Below are 16,045 nucleotides of genomic sequence, written 5' to 3' on the forward strand. Positions count from 1 at the left end.
GACCAATAACCTTTGAGACCTTATGTATAAAATGTGGTCTCTCCCCCCCCCCCCCAAATGGTTCACCTAAAATCTTTTCCATTGGAAATGGATTAAGTCTTAAGTAGCAAAGAGATCCTGTTTTCATTAGGAAATGGATTAATTCTTAAGCAGCAAAGGGACCCTTTTGAGTCAAATGGAGGATTGCATCCTTTCCTAGGTATATTTTAAGCCATCTTTTTTTGGGAGAGAGAGAGAGAGAGAGAGAGAGAGAGAGAGAGAGAGAGAGAGATTAACATAATTTACGTCATATTATTGTCACCTTCTAAGCATGGGTTTCTTTCATTATCTCACGAACTAGAAGGGTGCTTTCCAAGGGTATATTTTAAACGAGAGAGAGAGAGAGAGAGAGAGAGAGAGAGAGAGAGAGAGAGAGAGAGAGAGAGATTAACATCATTTAAGTCATATTCTTATCACCTTATAAGCATGGGTTTCTTTCATTATCACTAACTAGACCCTTCTACTAGGCACATTGCATATTGGATAGGGAACTCTACAAAGACAACAGCCCCAAAGGTTAGTATGTGTTGCCTATTAAAAAAGTAAAATGAGTCTTTCAATGTTCTTGTTGAATTCTCATAAACCATATACTTGATAAGCTCCTTCATTCTACATCGTGACATCTTGGCATGAGAGAGAGAGAGAGAGAGAGAGAGAGAGAGAGAGAGAGAGTTTCTCCTCAATGCTCATATTTATTTCAAAGGGATCTTCCTTGCTTATTGTCTTGTGAGTACTCACACAAACCTATTTATTCAAAATATTTCAAAGAATAAGACAAAAAACACAAGCTCTTGTCTATAGTAAAGTTGAAGTCTTGGATCCAAAGTATGTATTCATAGAAGAACTTCAAAATGTTTCCTACATAAAATCAAAATAATAGCATGCCCATTTTTTATCATCTCAAAATGATATAAAAATGTATACATTCGTATTTCACTCAAATCACAAATATACCTTTATTTTTTATGTGCTTAAATGGGAGCATAGCCCTAATCTTGTAACATTCTTGTTTATCATCCTTTTTCTAAGAGCTTTGATAAAAGTAAGTACTTGATCAAGTTCTCTATTCCATATAATCCACCACATCCCTTCCTAGGGTGTTATTGTTGTTGTTATTGATGGTGGTGGTGGTGGTGGTGTTATTGTTGTTTGTTGTTGATGTGTGGGTGTGTGTGCATGCATGCGTGCAAGCGGGCATGCGTGCACATGCACGCACGTGCATGTGCATGTGTGTGCATGTGTGTGGACGTGTGTGTGTGTGTGTGTGTGTGTGTGTGTGTGTGTGTGTGTGTGTGTGTGTGTGTGTGTGAGAGAGAGAGAGAGAGAGAGAGAGAGAGAGAGAGAGGAGGAGGTGGTGGTGGTGGAGGATTTTAATGACATATGATCCATATGGATGACAAGGAAGTGCATAGATCGGACTTGAACTTAGGATTTCTTGATTGGAAGCTTGATGCATAAACTACTAGGCAAGAATAATCAAGCTTGAATTTTATTTTTGTTAAGTATTTTCTTTCAACTACCAATCCTGAAGAGTGGGCATTTACTTAGCAATGGTGGTGGCCAATGGCCAAATTGGTAGCGAAGTGTGTGAATATAATAGGCCATGAGGTGGCTCACATGAACAACCCCAAGAAAGTGTGAAGTGAGAGGAGTGTCAAATGTGGCACACATATCCCTATGTCCATGTTGGCGGATAATAATTGACCACAAACATTGGGAGGCAAATAACAACACAATATAACACCTAACAAGTGAAATAAATGGCAACCCTTTAGAATGAGTTGAAAGATTTAACTTGATTATTTCTTTCACATCAAGACATATTAATATTGGAGGTCCTTGAAAATGACCAAATTGTGGAAAGAAGACATGACCACCTAAACATTGAATAGGCAAATGACAACACAATATAACACCTAAAAAGTGCCATAAATGGCAACCCTTTCAAATGAGTTGAAAGATTTAACTTGATTAGTTCTTTCACATCAAGCTACATCAATATTGGAGTTGCTTGAAAACTACAAAATTGTGGAAAGAAGACATGTTTCAAACTCCATGAAATTGAAGGCTTCTTTGCAACAATGAAATTAATGACATAATATCACAAAAATTGTAAGATTTTTTGGGCATTTTTTTGCCACCAAAGAGAGATAGTTATGAATTTCTTTTGATAAATTTATAAATTAAATTAACAATTTTGAAATGCAAGTCCTTGTATCGTTTTGGTAAAGAACACACGAGAGCTCTCTAGAAAAGACAGGTACACTTAGCCTTAGAACTCATTTAATATTTGAATTTGTTCAATATTCAAAAAATCCTTATCAAATTGATAGGAGAATTAAAAAAATTATCCTTGAAAATTCCAAGGTTTAGTAATAATTAGTCTAAAGTGTAAAGAAAATGCTTGTCCAAATTTATAGTTATCCCTTCTATGCATGGTGAAAAGATTGTTGTGAGGCTCAAAAAATATATTTTCCCTAACTCTAGAACACGAACACCCAACAATAGGTGCTACATAACAAAGTGTAATTATTACAGATCTTACAATATCTCCTAACAAACTAGCCATGAAGGCAGCTCCTAGAGTCTTATGAGGATGTTAAAATAAAACTAGCCATGATGGGCACCCTTGTCTGTCAAATTTGATGGGACATTTTTATTTTTGCAAGTTTTTTAAGTCCAAAACACCCAAAAACATCCACGAACGCATGTCAAAAATCAAGCCTGAGGATACAGTGTCAAAAAAACGTCCTTTGATGTAATTTTCACAGCTTAAATTGCGAAAAACCAGTTGTAATTTTGCCTAACCTTGAATTTAAAGATTCAAAATTTTGAAGTTTTAGATATAAAATGGTTAACCTATCCATTTTTTCAATAAAAAACCGACGGTCAACCTTTTTTCCATTGGTTGGAAAAAAGTTTATTTTTGACACTGAAGCCATATACAATACATGGAAAATGTGAGTATCCAAAAAAGTGCAATATTGTCCTAGGGATAGTGCAAGGGATGTCTAGAACATAAGTGTGGAAATGTGTGTAGGGAGTACAAGGGACATTCTTTTTTTTCATTTGCATGAATGGGTCCTTCCCTCACTCCCTTACTTAGTCGCACACGCACACGGGGATTTCACCTGGCTACACATACAAACCCCTAGCGCAACACCTCATGCACGGGGATTTCCCCTGGCTACACACACCCCTAGGGCAACACCTGCTACACACACCCCTAGTGCAACACCTCATTCGGTACAGGGACATTCTTTTGACTTGAGATGAACCGACATTCTTTTGCCTTGAGATGAACCACCAAAGGTCAGGGGATTTCTTGACCGTTTGGGGGTAGGAGGAATGCACACACTACAAAATCTAATGGCGCGATTTATTATTTAGTTTTATTAGAGCCCATTTTTTAGATCTGGTTTTTCGAAGAAACGGAAATGCCACGTGCGAACGCAAGTGTATGCAATCAAACAGTCGCTTTTGAATCGTCTTCTTCTTCTTCTTACCCTTCCCCTTCCGATCACACGCACAGAGCACTCCCACAAAGTCAAAAAAAAAAATTTAATTTGATTTTCCTGCTGTTTGGGAAATCTTCCCGTTGCCCGCATCACATTTTGAAACTTAATTTACCCAACAGAATTCAAATGCTTGCAATTCGATTAGCGTTGCCATGGCTGCTGCTGCTCCCCCTTTGACAGAAGCTGTTAAGAAGGTTGGTTGGCTCTCTGTTCTTTATCATGGTTTCACGCTTGGGTTATTCTTCTACTGTTTGATTATTTCTAGTTCGACTCGCAGGTGGATCGTGCTGTCGCTCGATTGGAAGAGCTTCAGTCCACCATCCGAACTCGACACCCCGACGCAGAGAGGCACAGATTACAGCAAGAACGACACCCTTCGCGCCAGAAATTGGATGTCAATGTCGACGTTAAGCCTGGCAGGAGGCGGGGATGCGCGGCAGCGGGCGGGGATACTGCCGGGGGTGAGTTACCGTGATCGCTTTTATTTTTTCGGATTACATTTTAGTGTCTCAAATCATCTTCTTCCGTTGCCCTTCTACAGTGAAGGAGTGGCGCCGCTGGTCTACTCCAGCGGCCCTGGTGGACGGAACGGTGGCGGAGATCGTGGAGGCTTTGGGCGGCGTCGGAGACACCGGTAAAGAGAATGCAGGGGTGAAGAAGAAACGACGGAAGAAGTCTTTGCCGGCTCCTGCTGATTTGCCTCCGGCGGTGGGGACGTCGCAACGGCGGGCTTTGGAGAGCCGGCCGGTGAACGTAGTGCCTGAGCAGGTGTCTTCTCCGTCGTGTTCCGGCAACGACATCAAGAATAAGGGGCTGTCGTCCGGCGAAAAATCGCCCCCCAAACCAGCAGGTTCGGGCGGGGGTGGCCGGCCACCGTGGCGGGGTTTCGCCACGATCACCACCAACAACCGTCCTGCAGCCACCATAGCGGAGCGTGTGCGCCCAATTTCTGCCGTGAGCGGTCGGAGGTCTGCGGCAAAAGCGTCCGACAGTCCAGAAGTTCTGACACCGGCGAAAGCAAGGAGGAGGACATCGCTGCCGGCAAGTGGGCGAGCTAGCAAGGCAGGGGTGGCGGAGACGGGCGGCACTCCGGCGGCGCGCCCGACGTCTGCCCACGAAGATGTCGAGTTTGCGAAGACGTTTTGTGTGGATGTCCGCCCAAATCCCAACCGCCCGTGGAGGCTAGCGCCCAAATCGTCGAAGCCTTCTGAGCCAATGGTGATGTTCCCTAATTCAGCATCTAGGGTGGGGGTGGAGGTGGTTTCAAACAAGGGATCTCCAAAGCTGGCTCCGTTCAAGAGCTTTCAACTGAGACCTCTAAAGCTGGGAGGTTTGCAGCAACAGCGCCAAACACCGCCGGCCACAATCCGCCCATACTTGTCTCCGTCGAAAACCAGTCCAAGGCAAAATCATAATAATCAACAGCAAGAAGATCCACTAGCCTTTCTCTTTTCCAACAGAGTGAGGGACACCAAAGCACGTCCACCACCTTCTTCTTGCAGCAGCAACAACAAGGGCAAGAAGAAGGCAAAGAAGGAGAGTTGGTTAAGCAGGAGGCTCTCTCTCCCTTGCTCGCCTTCCTCTACTGCCCTTATCAAGAGGTTCTCATTGCTTCACAACAAAGAAGAAGAAGGCTCCCCAGCAAAGCCCTTGCCCTCTCTCATCACTCGCCTCCCCACAAGAAGAAAGCCCACCTCCATTGATTCTCTTCTCCAAGCCACCACCACCCCACCACCACGTTTCACAAAAACGCTCTCTTCCTCCTCCTCCACCACCACCCCCCTTATACCCCCATTGCCCCTCCCCCCAGCCCTTCGTGTAGAAGGCTCCAAACCCCACCCCAAAACCCATCACATTGCTTCACACAAGCGTTCTTCAAGCTGCCATCTCCGGCCTTCCTCTCTACTTGAAGATGAGCACACTATACTACCACAAAAGCAGAAAGAGAGCTTAATCCAACGCAGCCTCTCCCGTAGCCTCTCAAGCAGGGGCGTTACAGAAGACACCTTGGATCCCACCAGAAAGAAACAGTCTTCAGGCTTGCATTGTGGAGCCTTTCCAGGCTGTGGTAGCTCCGTCTGGCCCTCCATGAAACGAAGCTGGTCCTTTGGCCAACATCTCACCTCGGATTGCACAAGCAATTGCACTGGTGCAGGTTAGTTTCCTGTTTTATTATCCAACCGTATGTCTTCTTAATTATCATTTCATCCTAAACCATTTACCAAAAACTTATGTCTTCTTAATTATCATTTCTTCTAACAGTGTGCTTTGTGGTATCCCTATCTTAATTGAAAATCGTCCTAAACCATAGTTTGTCTCTCACAAAAAGCACCCACACACTCCCCCATGCTTGATTTTTGACAGGCACTCTTGACCTTCAATATTGACAGGTTTGGTGAAAATATAGCTAGTTTTTTGTACTTTAGTGTAATTTTTTGACTGGTATTTTAAAAATTTGCAAGTATTTTACGACCAAAATGCTTTTGTTCCAGGTCCATGCCTCTTGAAGCATGTCAAAGGGTGGATGCACAATAACAAGACTACGAGTTCACAAATCTACAAAGCAAGTATTAATGGCAAATGAAAAGAATGTTACTACCAAAGAGCTTTTCAATGTTAATGTTATTAATACAACCCTTTTCCAAGAGGGCTTTTGTGTACTCTAGCCCTTTGGTTCTTTTCTTTTATTTTCCTTTTTTTTAAGAAGATGGTGTCTTTTCCACTCTGGAAGAAAATGGGCTTCCATTTAAGTGTATAAAAAATAACATCAACTTTACGATGACTCAAGTGAAACAAGAATGTATACTATGACACTTACAAAATTTAACTTAAAAAATGACACTTACAAAATTAACTTCAAAGAACAACTCTAAACACACAAGCCCTTGTTTATAAAAAAGTTAGAAGTTATGAAGCCAAATTGTGCTTCTTAGTGGAGCTTTAAAATGATCTTTACATTGAATCTAGGTAGTAACATGCCTTTTTTTGTGACATGGAGCTAACAAAAGAGATCAATTGACAAGAACGATGAGTCATTTTACTTTATCAATAAACAGCGCGAAAACGACGACGAGCCATATTCGGGCTACTTTTTAAAGGTCTAAACAATAAAATCGCGGACAACTCAGGAAAATAAAATTGTAGTACTCCAAAAATACTACAACTCCCTCATACATGGTTTTTCAAAATTCCTTTTAGAACACCTCAAAAATGTGTTGCAAGACAGGGAAAAAATTCTCGTCTTAAGACTGATGGAAAATAGGTTTTAGGACTTCCTCTTCCATTTGGGAAGTTCCTAGCATACGCTTTTTTCAGAAAAAAATCTCTAAGATCGTTCATGTGCATATAGCGCTTTAGCTAATTAGAGCAAACGGACACCCGTTTAATCCAATGAAGAGTACGCTAAGCTAAGCCTCTTGAGGCTGTAACGGGCTGTGGGAAAGTATAAAAAGCAAAATTTAAAAAAAACTATAATTGCTCATTAAAGAGCATTTAGGCACTCCGACATGGCCATGATAGAGGGAGTGCCAGGGATTGAGGCTGTAAAACGAGTTAATTGCTCATTAAAAAGCATTTAGGCACTCCGACATGGCCACGATAGAGGGAGTGCCAGGGATCACACAAGGACTAAACCCAATGGCTGACATCTTCAAGCCATTGAGATCTATGCCGCAAATTCACCTCCCAATGCCATTGGCCATGCTTATAACAAGCGTGTTATTGGGTTATACACCCCCTATCCTATGACTTCGATCCCACCGGGCTTTGATCCCTTGCCTAACATTCTCGTAAATTCTCTAAATACCAACTCTTTCCTGGATGCCCACACCTTGGACATACAGACTAGTCTAGGAAGGGGAGTAGCCCAAGGACTCACTGAGTCTCTCCCAACAAAGAGCACTCACATACGGCCTCAGTGACTCCTACAGAAATACGGCCATACAAATTTTCAAAACTATGGGCAAATATGACGAAACAACAGACCCTGTTCAATTCATTCAAATGTTTGAACAGACCCTGTTTAATTCATTCAAATGTTTGAACAGAGATATGAAGCCTTTGGAAATCCCAACTGTCCCACTAAGGTACATGTGTTGAACTTATCCTTAGAGAGAAAAGCTAGTCGATGGTTCATTGCATTGATGCCTGCGAATCAAGACCAACTTCAAAACCTTGAAATCAGCCTTTATTACATGGCTTTTCCAGACAAGGTGATTGGTGGAGTGCAACAACATAACTCTATTCAATTAAGCGCGTTAACCAAATGAATCCATTAGAGATTTTATCCTTAGGATAAAACTCTTGGACTCACGTTGTGAGTCTGGGGAAAATTAAACGATGTTCAATTAAAGAGATGTTTCATGATGGACTTAAAGAATAACAGCTTACACAACTTGATCATTGTATCCAATCCGAAAACATTCGATCAATGTTGCAAAGAAGCAATATGTTTAGATAACAACATGCTAGAAGATGAGCATGCTACGAGGTGTTCCTCATCTAAACCAAGTGAAGCAATGGCAAAAGAAAGATCTATCTCAAGATTAACATTCCCCGAATTTTATGTAGCCTTACTTAAAACCTTACAGCAGCAAACATCTATAAGAGAGGATGAAAACCTTCAAACCCAGACAAACTTAATGCCTTTAAAAGTGAGGAATGAAATGCATTGTGTTGAATGCAATCACTACGACCATCCCAATCCTCATTGTGCATACAAGGCACCTGTTCTTCTATATTGCATATATTGTAAAACCTTTGACCATGATACTAAAAAATGTCCCGCTTCATCTACAATGGACTCAAAACCTCCATCTCCCATGCACCAAACAAAAACAATCCAAAGGGTAGAAACTACTCACAGGAAGCAGTTAATTAAACACTTTAGTTTTTCTATTGTCGTAGACCTCAAAAGGTGACAGACTACGGTTTAGAATACTTCCATGCCCATACTCACTGACACCTTGTGACCAATGGATCACATGTTCCAAGATTGCCCAAGACTGAGTTGCTTCAATGCAACTTGTCTCACAAAATATAACTCTTAACATCTTAAGTGTACAAAATAGGCAATTGTCCACAATGCCATTAAATGTGCTTACACGTTTATACGTTTACAAGCCAAGGCACGATAAACAGTCAAAAAGAATATAAAGAACAATACCTCAACATAGGTAGAAGAACATGCTTTAAAACAGCTTACACGTTTACAAGCCAAGGCACGATAAACAGTCAAAAAGAATATAAAGAACAATACCTCAACATAGGTAGAAGAACATGCTTTAAAACAGAACCCAAAAGAGAAAACAAAACCTTCTAAACCCAAGAAAAATAAGGAACTACAAACTATCAAAACCAAGGTCAAATTAAAAGACAGGGAAAAGGAGCATGTAGAGGACATAAACACAAAAGAGCCAAAAGCATCCACCTCAAAGACCACCATGCAAACCACAACACCCATACATGCGACACAAGACACAAAAACCCAAAAGAAAATTCGATCTCGTTGCATGGGTAAACATAATGAAAAACTGACAAAGCAAAGAAAGTGAGAGAATGAAACAAGTTCTAGTACATCACCAAGTGACGATGAAACAAGTTCTAGTACATCACTAAGTGACGATGAAACAAGTTCTGACTATTCGTTCAATGCACCACAGAGACCAATCAAGAAACTAGAACCCACCCAACCACCCTAAATGGATAATAATGATCACATGACGTATGTGGAACACAAATAGTAAGCTCAGGAGAGCATGCTCAACTTGGTTGAATGTCTTACAGGGTCATCGATTGTGCTTGAACCTCATAATGACAAACCTACAAATAGCAACCAAGATACTAAGCCTAGAGGAGTACCGCTTTCCCTTTCAAGAGAAAGATATACTCTCTACAGAAGAGTCATTTGAAACAGACTGTACGAACTATAGGCTTGAGAAAGCACGTGAGGAATTTGATAATTCCCTTACAAGATTAAAACAGTCTCTCAAAACCTCATTCGGAGGAATGCTCTTCTCTCATAATAAAGCCAGCATCACATCAGCACTTACACCTTTAATAGCTCATCCTGAGTTATACAAGGATATAACGAACTCCATAAATTAAGACTGTGAGAATTCGTAAGTTTCTAAACAGCCCTCATTAAGAATTGTCAGAGGGCCAAGTGTGCCAATGTACGCATTGGATATGCTTGAAAAAGCTGAGACCCAAACAGAGCATGAAAGTGAATGGGACTATGAAACAGAAATAAGATCTGAAGCTGAAACAATAACCAAAACACCCATGGTTCCTTTTGAAGATTCTATCATGGTATGGTTGGATTTCCCTACAGGTAATGATGTTCAGCGCCGCAAACGCGCCATTGATTAGCCCTCAAGCTAGTCATAACACCATGAGTGTCATTGGGACAACCTAAACTCATCCTTGCAAGCAATAGTCTTGTAAGAGGATCCAATGGATAAAACATTGAAGTTCCAGGTTACTTTAGATACACTACTCAAACAATCGATGTGGCGATATGGAATTTACATTCCATATTACCCTAGATTCCCTTGAGTATGATGTCATCCTTGGCAGAACTTGGAATCGTTGTATTCACTACATGAATCCATGCAAACAGTCACCTTGAACACTCTTGCAAGCAATGTACAATTGCTATTACGGGAGGAAAAAACCTTGCAGGAGCTAGAACTTCCAACATATCTTACTGAAAAGATCCCTAGGATTCTGGTTGGATTGGAAATTTCAAATAAAATCACCATAGCTCAAGCACAACTTTATCCAATACGAGAACACAATCTCATGACTCTTGAGCTATGGGATTTGTTAGGTCAACCAACACTCACGACACATCCTAAAAGGATTACCTTTACACAAGACTTGAACATGCCATGTATGGAATACTTTGAACATACAATGTATATTGAAACTAACCCCCTCACTTGCAAGTTTTTTGTGGTTGAGTATGTATTAGAAGCAGATTTGATCTTGGGGCATAAATGGATTATTGCTGCCCAAGCACCACTATGCTTTGCTACGATAGAGTCATCATGATGGTCAACGATAAAAAGTTGACAATAGCATACTGCCAGGAAGAGGATCCAACTTTAATGGATATCTAAGATGCTGAATGCAAAAGGATACAACCCTCTTCCACAAAAGCCCCTCTACACAATGACCATCTGCGTCAACAACCAACTCCGATAAAGCCTCTACTCTTTCAACCCCATCCTCACCTATTAATTTTAATGCCAAAACCTCGCAATGAGTAGCTATTCTTGAAAAAGTTCCCAGAGCCAAACCATCTATCTCTAACAAGGAACTCAAAGGAAAGATCCGAGAGCCTATGCATCTTCATCGACAAACCTCAACAAAGGAGACAACCACATGCTCAAAGGCCTCGTCATCGACAGCCACTCCACTAATCTCATCATCAACAATGCCCATGAGTCTCAAACTTATAGCCTCAACACCAACTAAAGTCAAGGAGGGTCCCAAACCTTCCACACCAAGATTACCACAATCACGATATCTTAACAGTATCAAAATGTGGGTGGAGAAGCAGCTACTTGTAGCTCAAGGCTACTATGAAGGTGCCAATCAAATTTGGGTGCCTCGACAGTCAAAACCTCTTCCTCAACGTAGCACTTGAAAGCCAAGGAGGAAGAAGAGAACTCCACAACACCGTTCACAAAAGCCTATGCGAGTTCCTCAAAGAATTCCACCAATGCAACAAGTGTGGGTACCACAAAAACACTGTTGCAAGCACAAGGGTACTACCAAAGAAATACCAAAGCTTGGGTCCCCAACAAGCACATCACAAAGTCCCCTAAGATTGCACAAAGAAGAAAACTTCAACACCAAGCATATCGGCCACCAAATTACAGTGTTCGTCAAAGATGGGTGCATGTGCATGTACTTCAACAGCAAAGATACTATGATGGTAATTCCATCATATAGTTGCCACATTCGAACATTGTGAAGAAAACCTCACCACCGACTTCAACCCCAACTTCACCTAAAGCTCGACAAGAATGGAGGCCCAAGCAATAGCAAGCAAATCACTCAACCACTCTCATGCATTCAGCACCAACACAAGAGCTTGTCTGTTCAAGCAAATCACTCAACCACTCTCATGCATTCAGCATCAACACAAGAGCTTGTCTGTTCAAGCAAACAATCAGCACTCTTCCCTACTGCCTCGACATTATTTCAGAGCAACAAATTCAAGAATCAATATACGGAGACTTAGGAGCACATCAAGAACAAAATAACAATGCTCTTGTCACCCCTTTGGAAGTGAGAAATAAGCGCACAAGAAGCTATTGCTTCCAAATCATGACCTAGATGACCCATAAATTTTAAAAATTAAAAAAAAAACTCGAGGTCAAAACTAACAACATCACCGAATTAGACCATCTCATGAAATAACCCCTCACGGCCAAAATCCTGCAATCTCACGAGTCAAGAAATACAATCTCACGGCTTAAAAACCTGCACTTTAACGATTTAAGCCCCATCACGGATTAAGCCATACATGCAATAGCCACTATATATTTGTTAAGCTTATTGTTTACTATTCTTTTGGCTAAATTAATGTAGCAGCTGCTCCATGAGTACGTATCCATACTCATGCACTAGAGAACATTTGCACCAAAGCCTCACCATCAACAACTTCCAGGTACATCTCTGGATGGGGGGGCCATGGTGCGCGAAAGCCTAGTCAATGGTACAACCCATTGTCTGGAATTTTCCTTTAAATTACAACCTCTCCAAACAATGCCACCATCTTCATAAATCAATGATCTTCAATCCTTAGTGAAGATATCTATATTAGCCTCGCAAGTCGACGTAATTCTTTCAATCCTCACCAACAAGTGGCTACTTCAATACAGAGCAGTTCAATAAGAGTCTATATGACTCAATTCTTGTACTTCATGTAAATCTGCTTCATAAGAGTACTTAAATATGCATAAAAACATAAAAAGCACATGGATAGAAGAAGATAGGATCAAGTCCTACTCAACAACATTTGACAAGAATCCTGCCACACAAAGGGATATCATCACAAGCCAATTACTTCAAATGATAAAAGTCGCTTCAATGTATCAAATGAGGAACTGAGAATCACCATCTCATTCTGATGATTAAGTCTATGTTCCTCCGGATCCTTCTCTCTCTTCTCTCCCATTATTAACATATCTTAGTGTCCCCACTAACAAAAATCACATGTAACCTTGCCGATCATTGCCAAAAACAAATTGAGCAAAAAAAAAAACAGGCTCACACAAATATAAAAATGCAATCATTCACAAAAAACCCCACCCCCCACCCCGTTAGGAATTCCCGATACACCACTAATCTCTTCATTCATTAACTAGCTTTTCTTATTCCTTCCGAAAAGGAACAAAGACCATTGAACGTCACTCAACATTAATGTCATCGATAAATCTTGTTCATTCTCCCCACACAACAGTCTTCAATGCGATCACGAGGACGCGATCGCCATCAGAAAAGGGGGGATGTTAATCCAATTCTAGGATTAACAAGAGCTACCGCCATTATCTTACATCAAGGAGTCATGGTAGATACACCAAAGGGTCATACATTCAAGATATGAAGCAATAGTGTCCAAAACTACAACTTGGACGGGCGCCCATAATGGTGTGACGGAGTATTTATGGTGAAACCTGCTTCAAGAGCGTGTGGTAGCAAGATAGGATGAAGTCCTAAGTGATGTACTTCATGGATATATTATGAGAGTAGTCATTATAATAGCATTAGGCCTCTTATGAGCCTAAAGTGCCTGGCCGGCCACAGTTTAAGTGAGTGTGAACACTTATGGCCATGTATATAAGTGAATTTCTCTCATAATACAACATACTCTCCCATTGTACAATTGAGTCTTGCTCTTGCTAATCTCTCTCCCAATGCATGCTAGTGAGTGTGTGTGAGTGAAGTGAGGTGAGAGGAGGGAGACGAGGACCCGTAGTGCCACGCGGCGATGTGACAACGCTCACAGGAGACGCAGTAGAATTGCTTCTCAAGGAGTTGTAGCGCTTGAAGACCTCAAGGGTTACGAGCTCGGCCATTGGAAAGATCCTCACAATAGTTGCAGTTCACCACATAATCTCTTTTTTGATGTATTTCAAGGAGGGTTAGGGTGAGCCATAACAAAAGGCGCCAAATGTAAATGGTCTCTAGTTACAAGGTAGTTATGTGAATCAACCTTCCAAGGATTAACACCACTAATAAGGGATGCACCCAAATTAAAATGTGCAAGTGAGTGAGTGTGTGTGTGTGTGTGTGTGTGTGTGTGTGTGTGTGTGTGAGAGAGAGAGAGAGAGAGAGAGAGAGAGAGAGAGAGAGATATGAGAAGTATCCATTTTTTAGTGAGTTTATAAAAGATGAGAAGCATGTGTGTGTGTAGGAAAGGATCAATGCACACACCGTACACATTAGCAATTCCTAGCCCACCTCAGAGGAGTGAGTACAAGCTTAGTGAGTGTATCACCTATACAAGACATAGCAAGCCTCACAAACCTCTTATCCTTGGAGATCCGAGTTTCGATAAGTTTCATTTACAAGGAAATTCTCAACTTTGGATAGACTTATTAGACTGGATAAATGGGAACCTAAGATCCCACAAAGCTAAACCTGAGCTCGAGGAGGAAGAAGATAAATCATGTCCCATTGAGCACCCTCCCTCCATAAACAAAACCACAAGACAGTCCAAAGTGCCCATGAACATTTACTATTTTGAAAGTGACAAAATGAACGCACTATTACCTGTCGTGTACAAGGAACTTATGGTTTCTGTGATATTGGATGTGATGGGAGGGGTAGGGTAGCCTGCCACTCATAGTACAAGCCTCATAGTAGTGAAGCTTTACCAATGGAAACACAACCAAACCTATAGGCATCTTGCAAGATGAACGCACTATTACCTATCGTGTACAAGGGACTTACGGTCTCCGTGATATTGGATGCTGATGGGAGGGGTAGGGTAGCCAGCCACTCATAGTACAAGCCTCATAGTACTGAAGCTTTACCCATGGAAACACAACCAAACCTGTAAGCATCTTACAATATGCAAAAATCAAGACCTTCAAATTAAGTTTCCACCACACATTTTTGATGATGGGTTTTCAAAGAAGAGGGTCATACACAATGATCCTCTGAAGACCTTACATGATAGAAGGTTGGTTTATGATTAGAAAACCAATCACATCTATATACACAAAGGCAACCAGTTCTTAAAGATAAATCTAAAGTCATGGAAGACTCATCTCGTGGTGGGGCAAGGCATTCTTGCCAATAACTCTAACATTGCTATATACAAACTACTTTAGTCAACATTCGTAATAAATGTTACAAGAAGTTATTAGATAGTGAAGATGAGAACCAAGATTACAAACCTCTCCTAAATCTTAACAGCTATGAGGAGGATCGGGTCCATGTGAAGATGAGAACCAAAATTATGAACCTCTCCCTAAGCCTGACGATGGGTCCATGTCTTGGAAACCAAGGACACTCTTCCACAAAAGCTTGGAACAAAGCTCGCACAAATGGATGCGACAAAAATCACCTACATGTTCATGCTTATTAATGTAACATTCCTCTAAGTTGGGAGCCAATAGAAATTTTGAGCCTGGATAGTTTATGATTCATCTAGCGAGGTCTCCTCTATAGAAGGACTAAATTCTATGCTATCCATAATCACACCTTGCCAAAAAAAAAAAAAAAGGAAACCACATCGAAAGCCTAAAAAGTATCTCCTCTCCATAGAGATGGATCTTCACTGACTTCACTATCTCAAGGCTGTGGGTTCACATGAAACCTACACCCGACAGTAGGAAGTTGATTTAAACAAGGTCACTATTCAAACCAAGATAGTGGTCTATAAAAGTGATGAGGAGTCCATGAGCTGTGAGCAAGCCAAGTTCTGTCGTGCTTCCATATGTAAGCTCAAAAAGGTTAAGACCGACGCAAAGAAGCAAGAAAAACTCAAAGAGCTCATTAATCCTCAAGAGGAAGATCTGAGGCAAAGGCCGGAGTACCTCAAGTCCTACAACATTGGGGACAAGGTGGTACATGGTGAGAAGGATCAAAGGATCCTGGGTGAGAGCCAGATGCCTCTATGAGACGGTCCTATTGAGGTTAAGGAAATAAACATTGTTGGCCCAAGTGAAGAGCTTAAGCCAATGTTTCCAAGGACCTAACCCACAAGTAAGAAGGAGAATTTATTTCCTTGCTCAAGGAATTTCAGGATGTGTTTGCCTGGAAATAACTAACATGAAGGGAATTCCTAACCCTTGAGTAAGAAGAAGAATTAATTTCCTTAAGGAATTTAAGGATGTGTTTTCTTGGAAATAACTGACATGAAGGGAATTCCTTCAAAAGTGGTGAAACAACACACCATCCAAACAGATGTGTTTTCCTGGAAATAACTGACATGAAGGGAATTCCTTCAAAAGTGGTGAAATACA

At 41.1% G+C, this 16,045-nt stretch overlaps 1 protein-coding gene across 1 annotated transcript; it reads left to right on the plus strand.

Moving 5' to 3' along the window:
- Window positions 1-3,566: 3,566 nt before the first annotated feature.
- LOC147605157 (uncharacterized) lies at window positions 3,567-6,217 on the plus strand. Its single transcript, XM_086793928.1, has 4 exons — window positions 3,567-3,751; window positions 3,835-4,018; window positions 4,099-5,712; window positions 6,050-6,217. The coding sequence occupies exons 1-4, from the start codon at window positions 3,710-3,712 to the stop codon at window positions 6,139-6,141; spliced, it is 1,932 nt and encodes a 643-aa protein (XP_086650054.1). The 5' UTR covers window positions 3,567-3,709; the 3' UTR covers window positions 6,142-6,217.
- Window positions 6,218-16,045: the final 9,828 nt, after the last annotated feature.

The sequence above is a fragment of the Cibotium barometz genome, chromosome 60 (assembly GCF_041138505.1).
Source record: "Cibotium barometz isolate CiBa-2024 chromosome 60, ASM4113850v1, whole genome shotgun sequence".
In the NCBI taxonomy this organism is placed as follows: domain Eukaryota; kingdom Viridiplantae; phylum Streptophyta; class Polypodiopsida; order Cyatheales; family Cibotiaceae; genus Cibotium; species Cibotium barometz.

Bases quoted from the DNA above. Each gene is read 5' to 3' on its own strand.
- LOC147605157 (XM_086793928.1), top strand. From the start codon at position 3,710: ATGGCTGCTGCTGCTCCCCCTTTGACAGAAGCTGTTAAGAAG. The intron at 3,752-3,834 runs GTTGGTTGGCTC...TTCGACTCGCAG, and splicing joins TGACAGAAGCTGTTAAGAAG to GTGGATCGTGCTGTCGCTCG. The intron at 5,713-6,049 runs GTTAGTTTCCTG...CTTTTGTTCCAG, and splicing joins AAGCAATTGCACTGGTGCAG to GTCCATGCCTCTTGAAGCAT.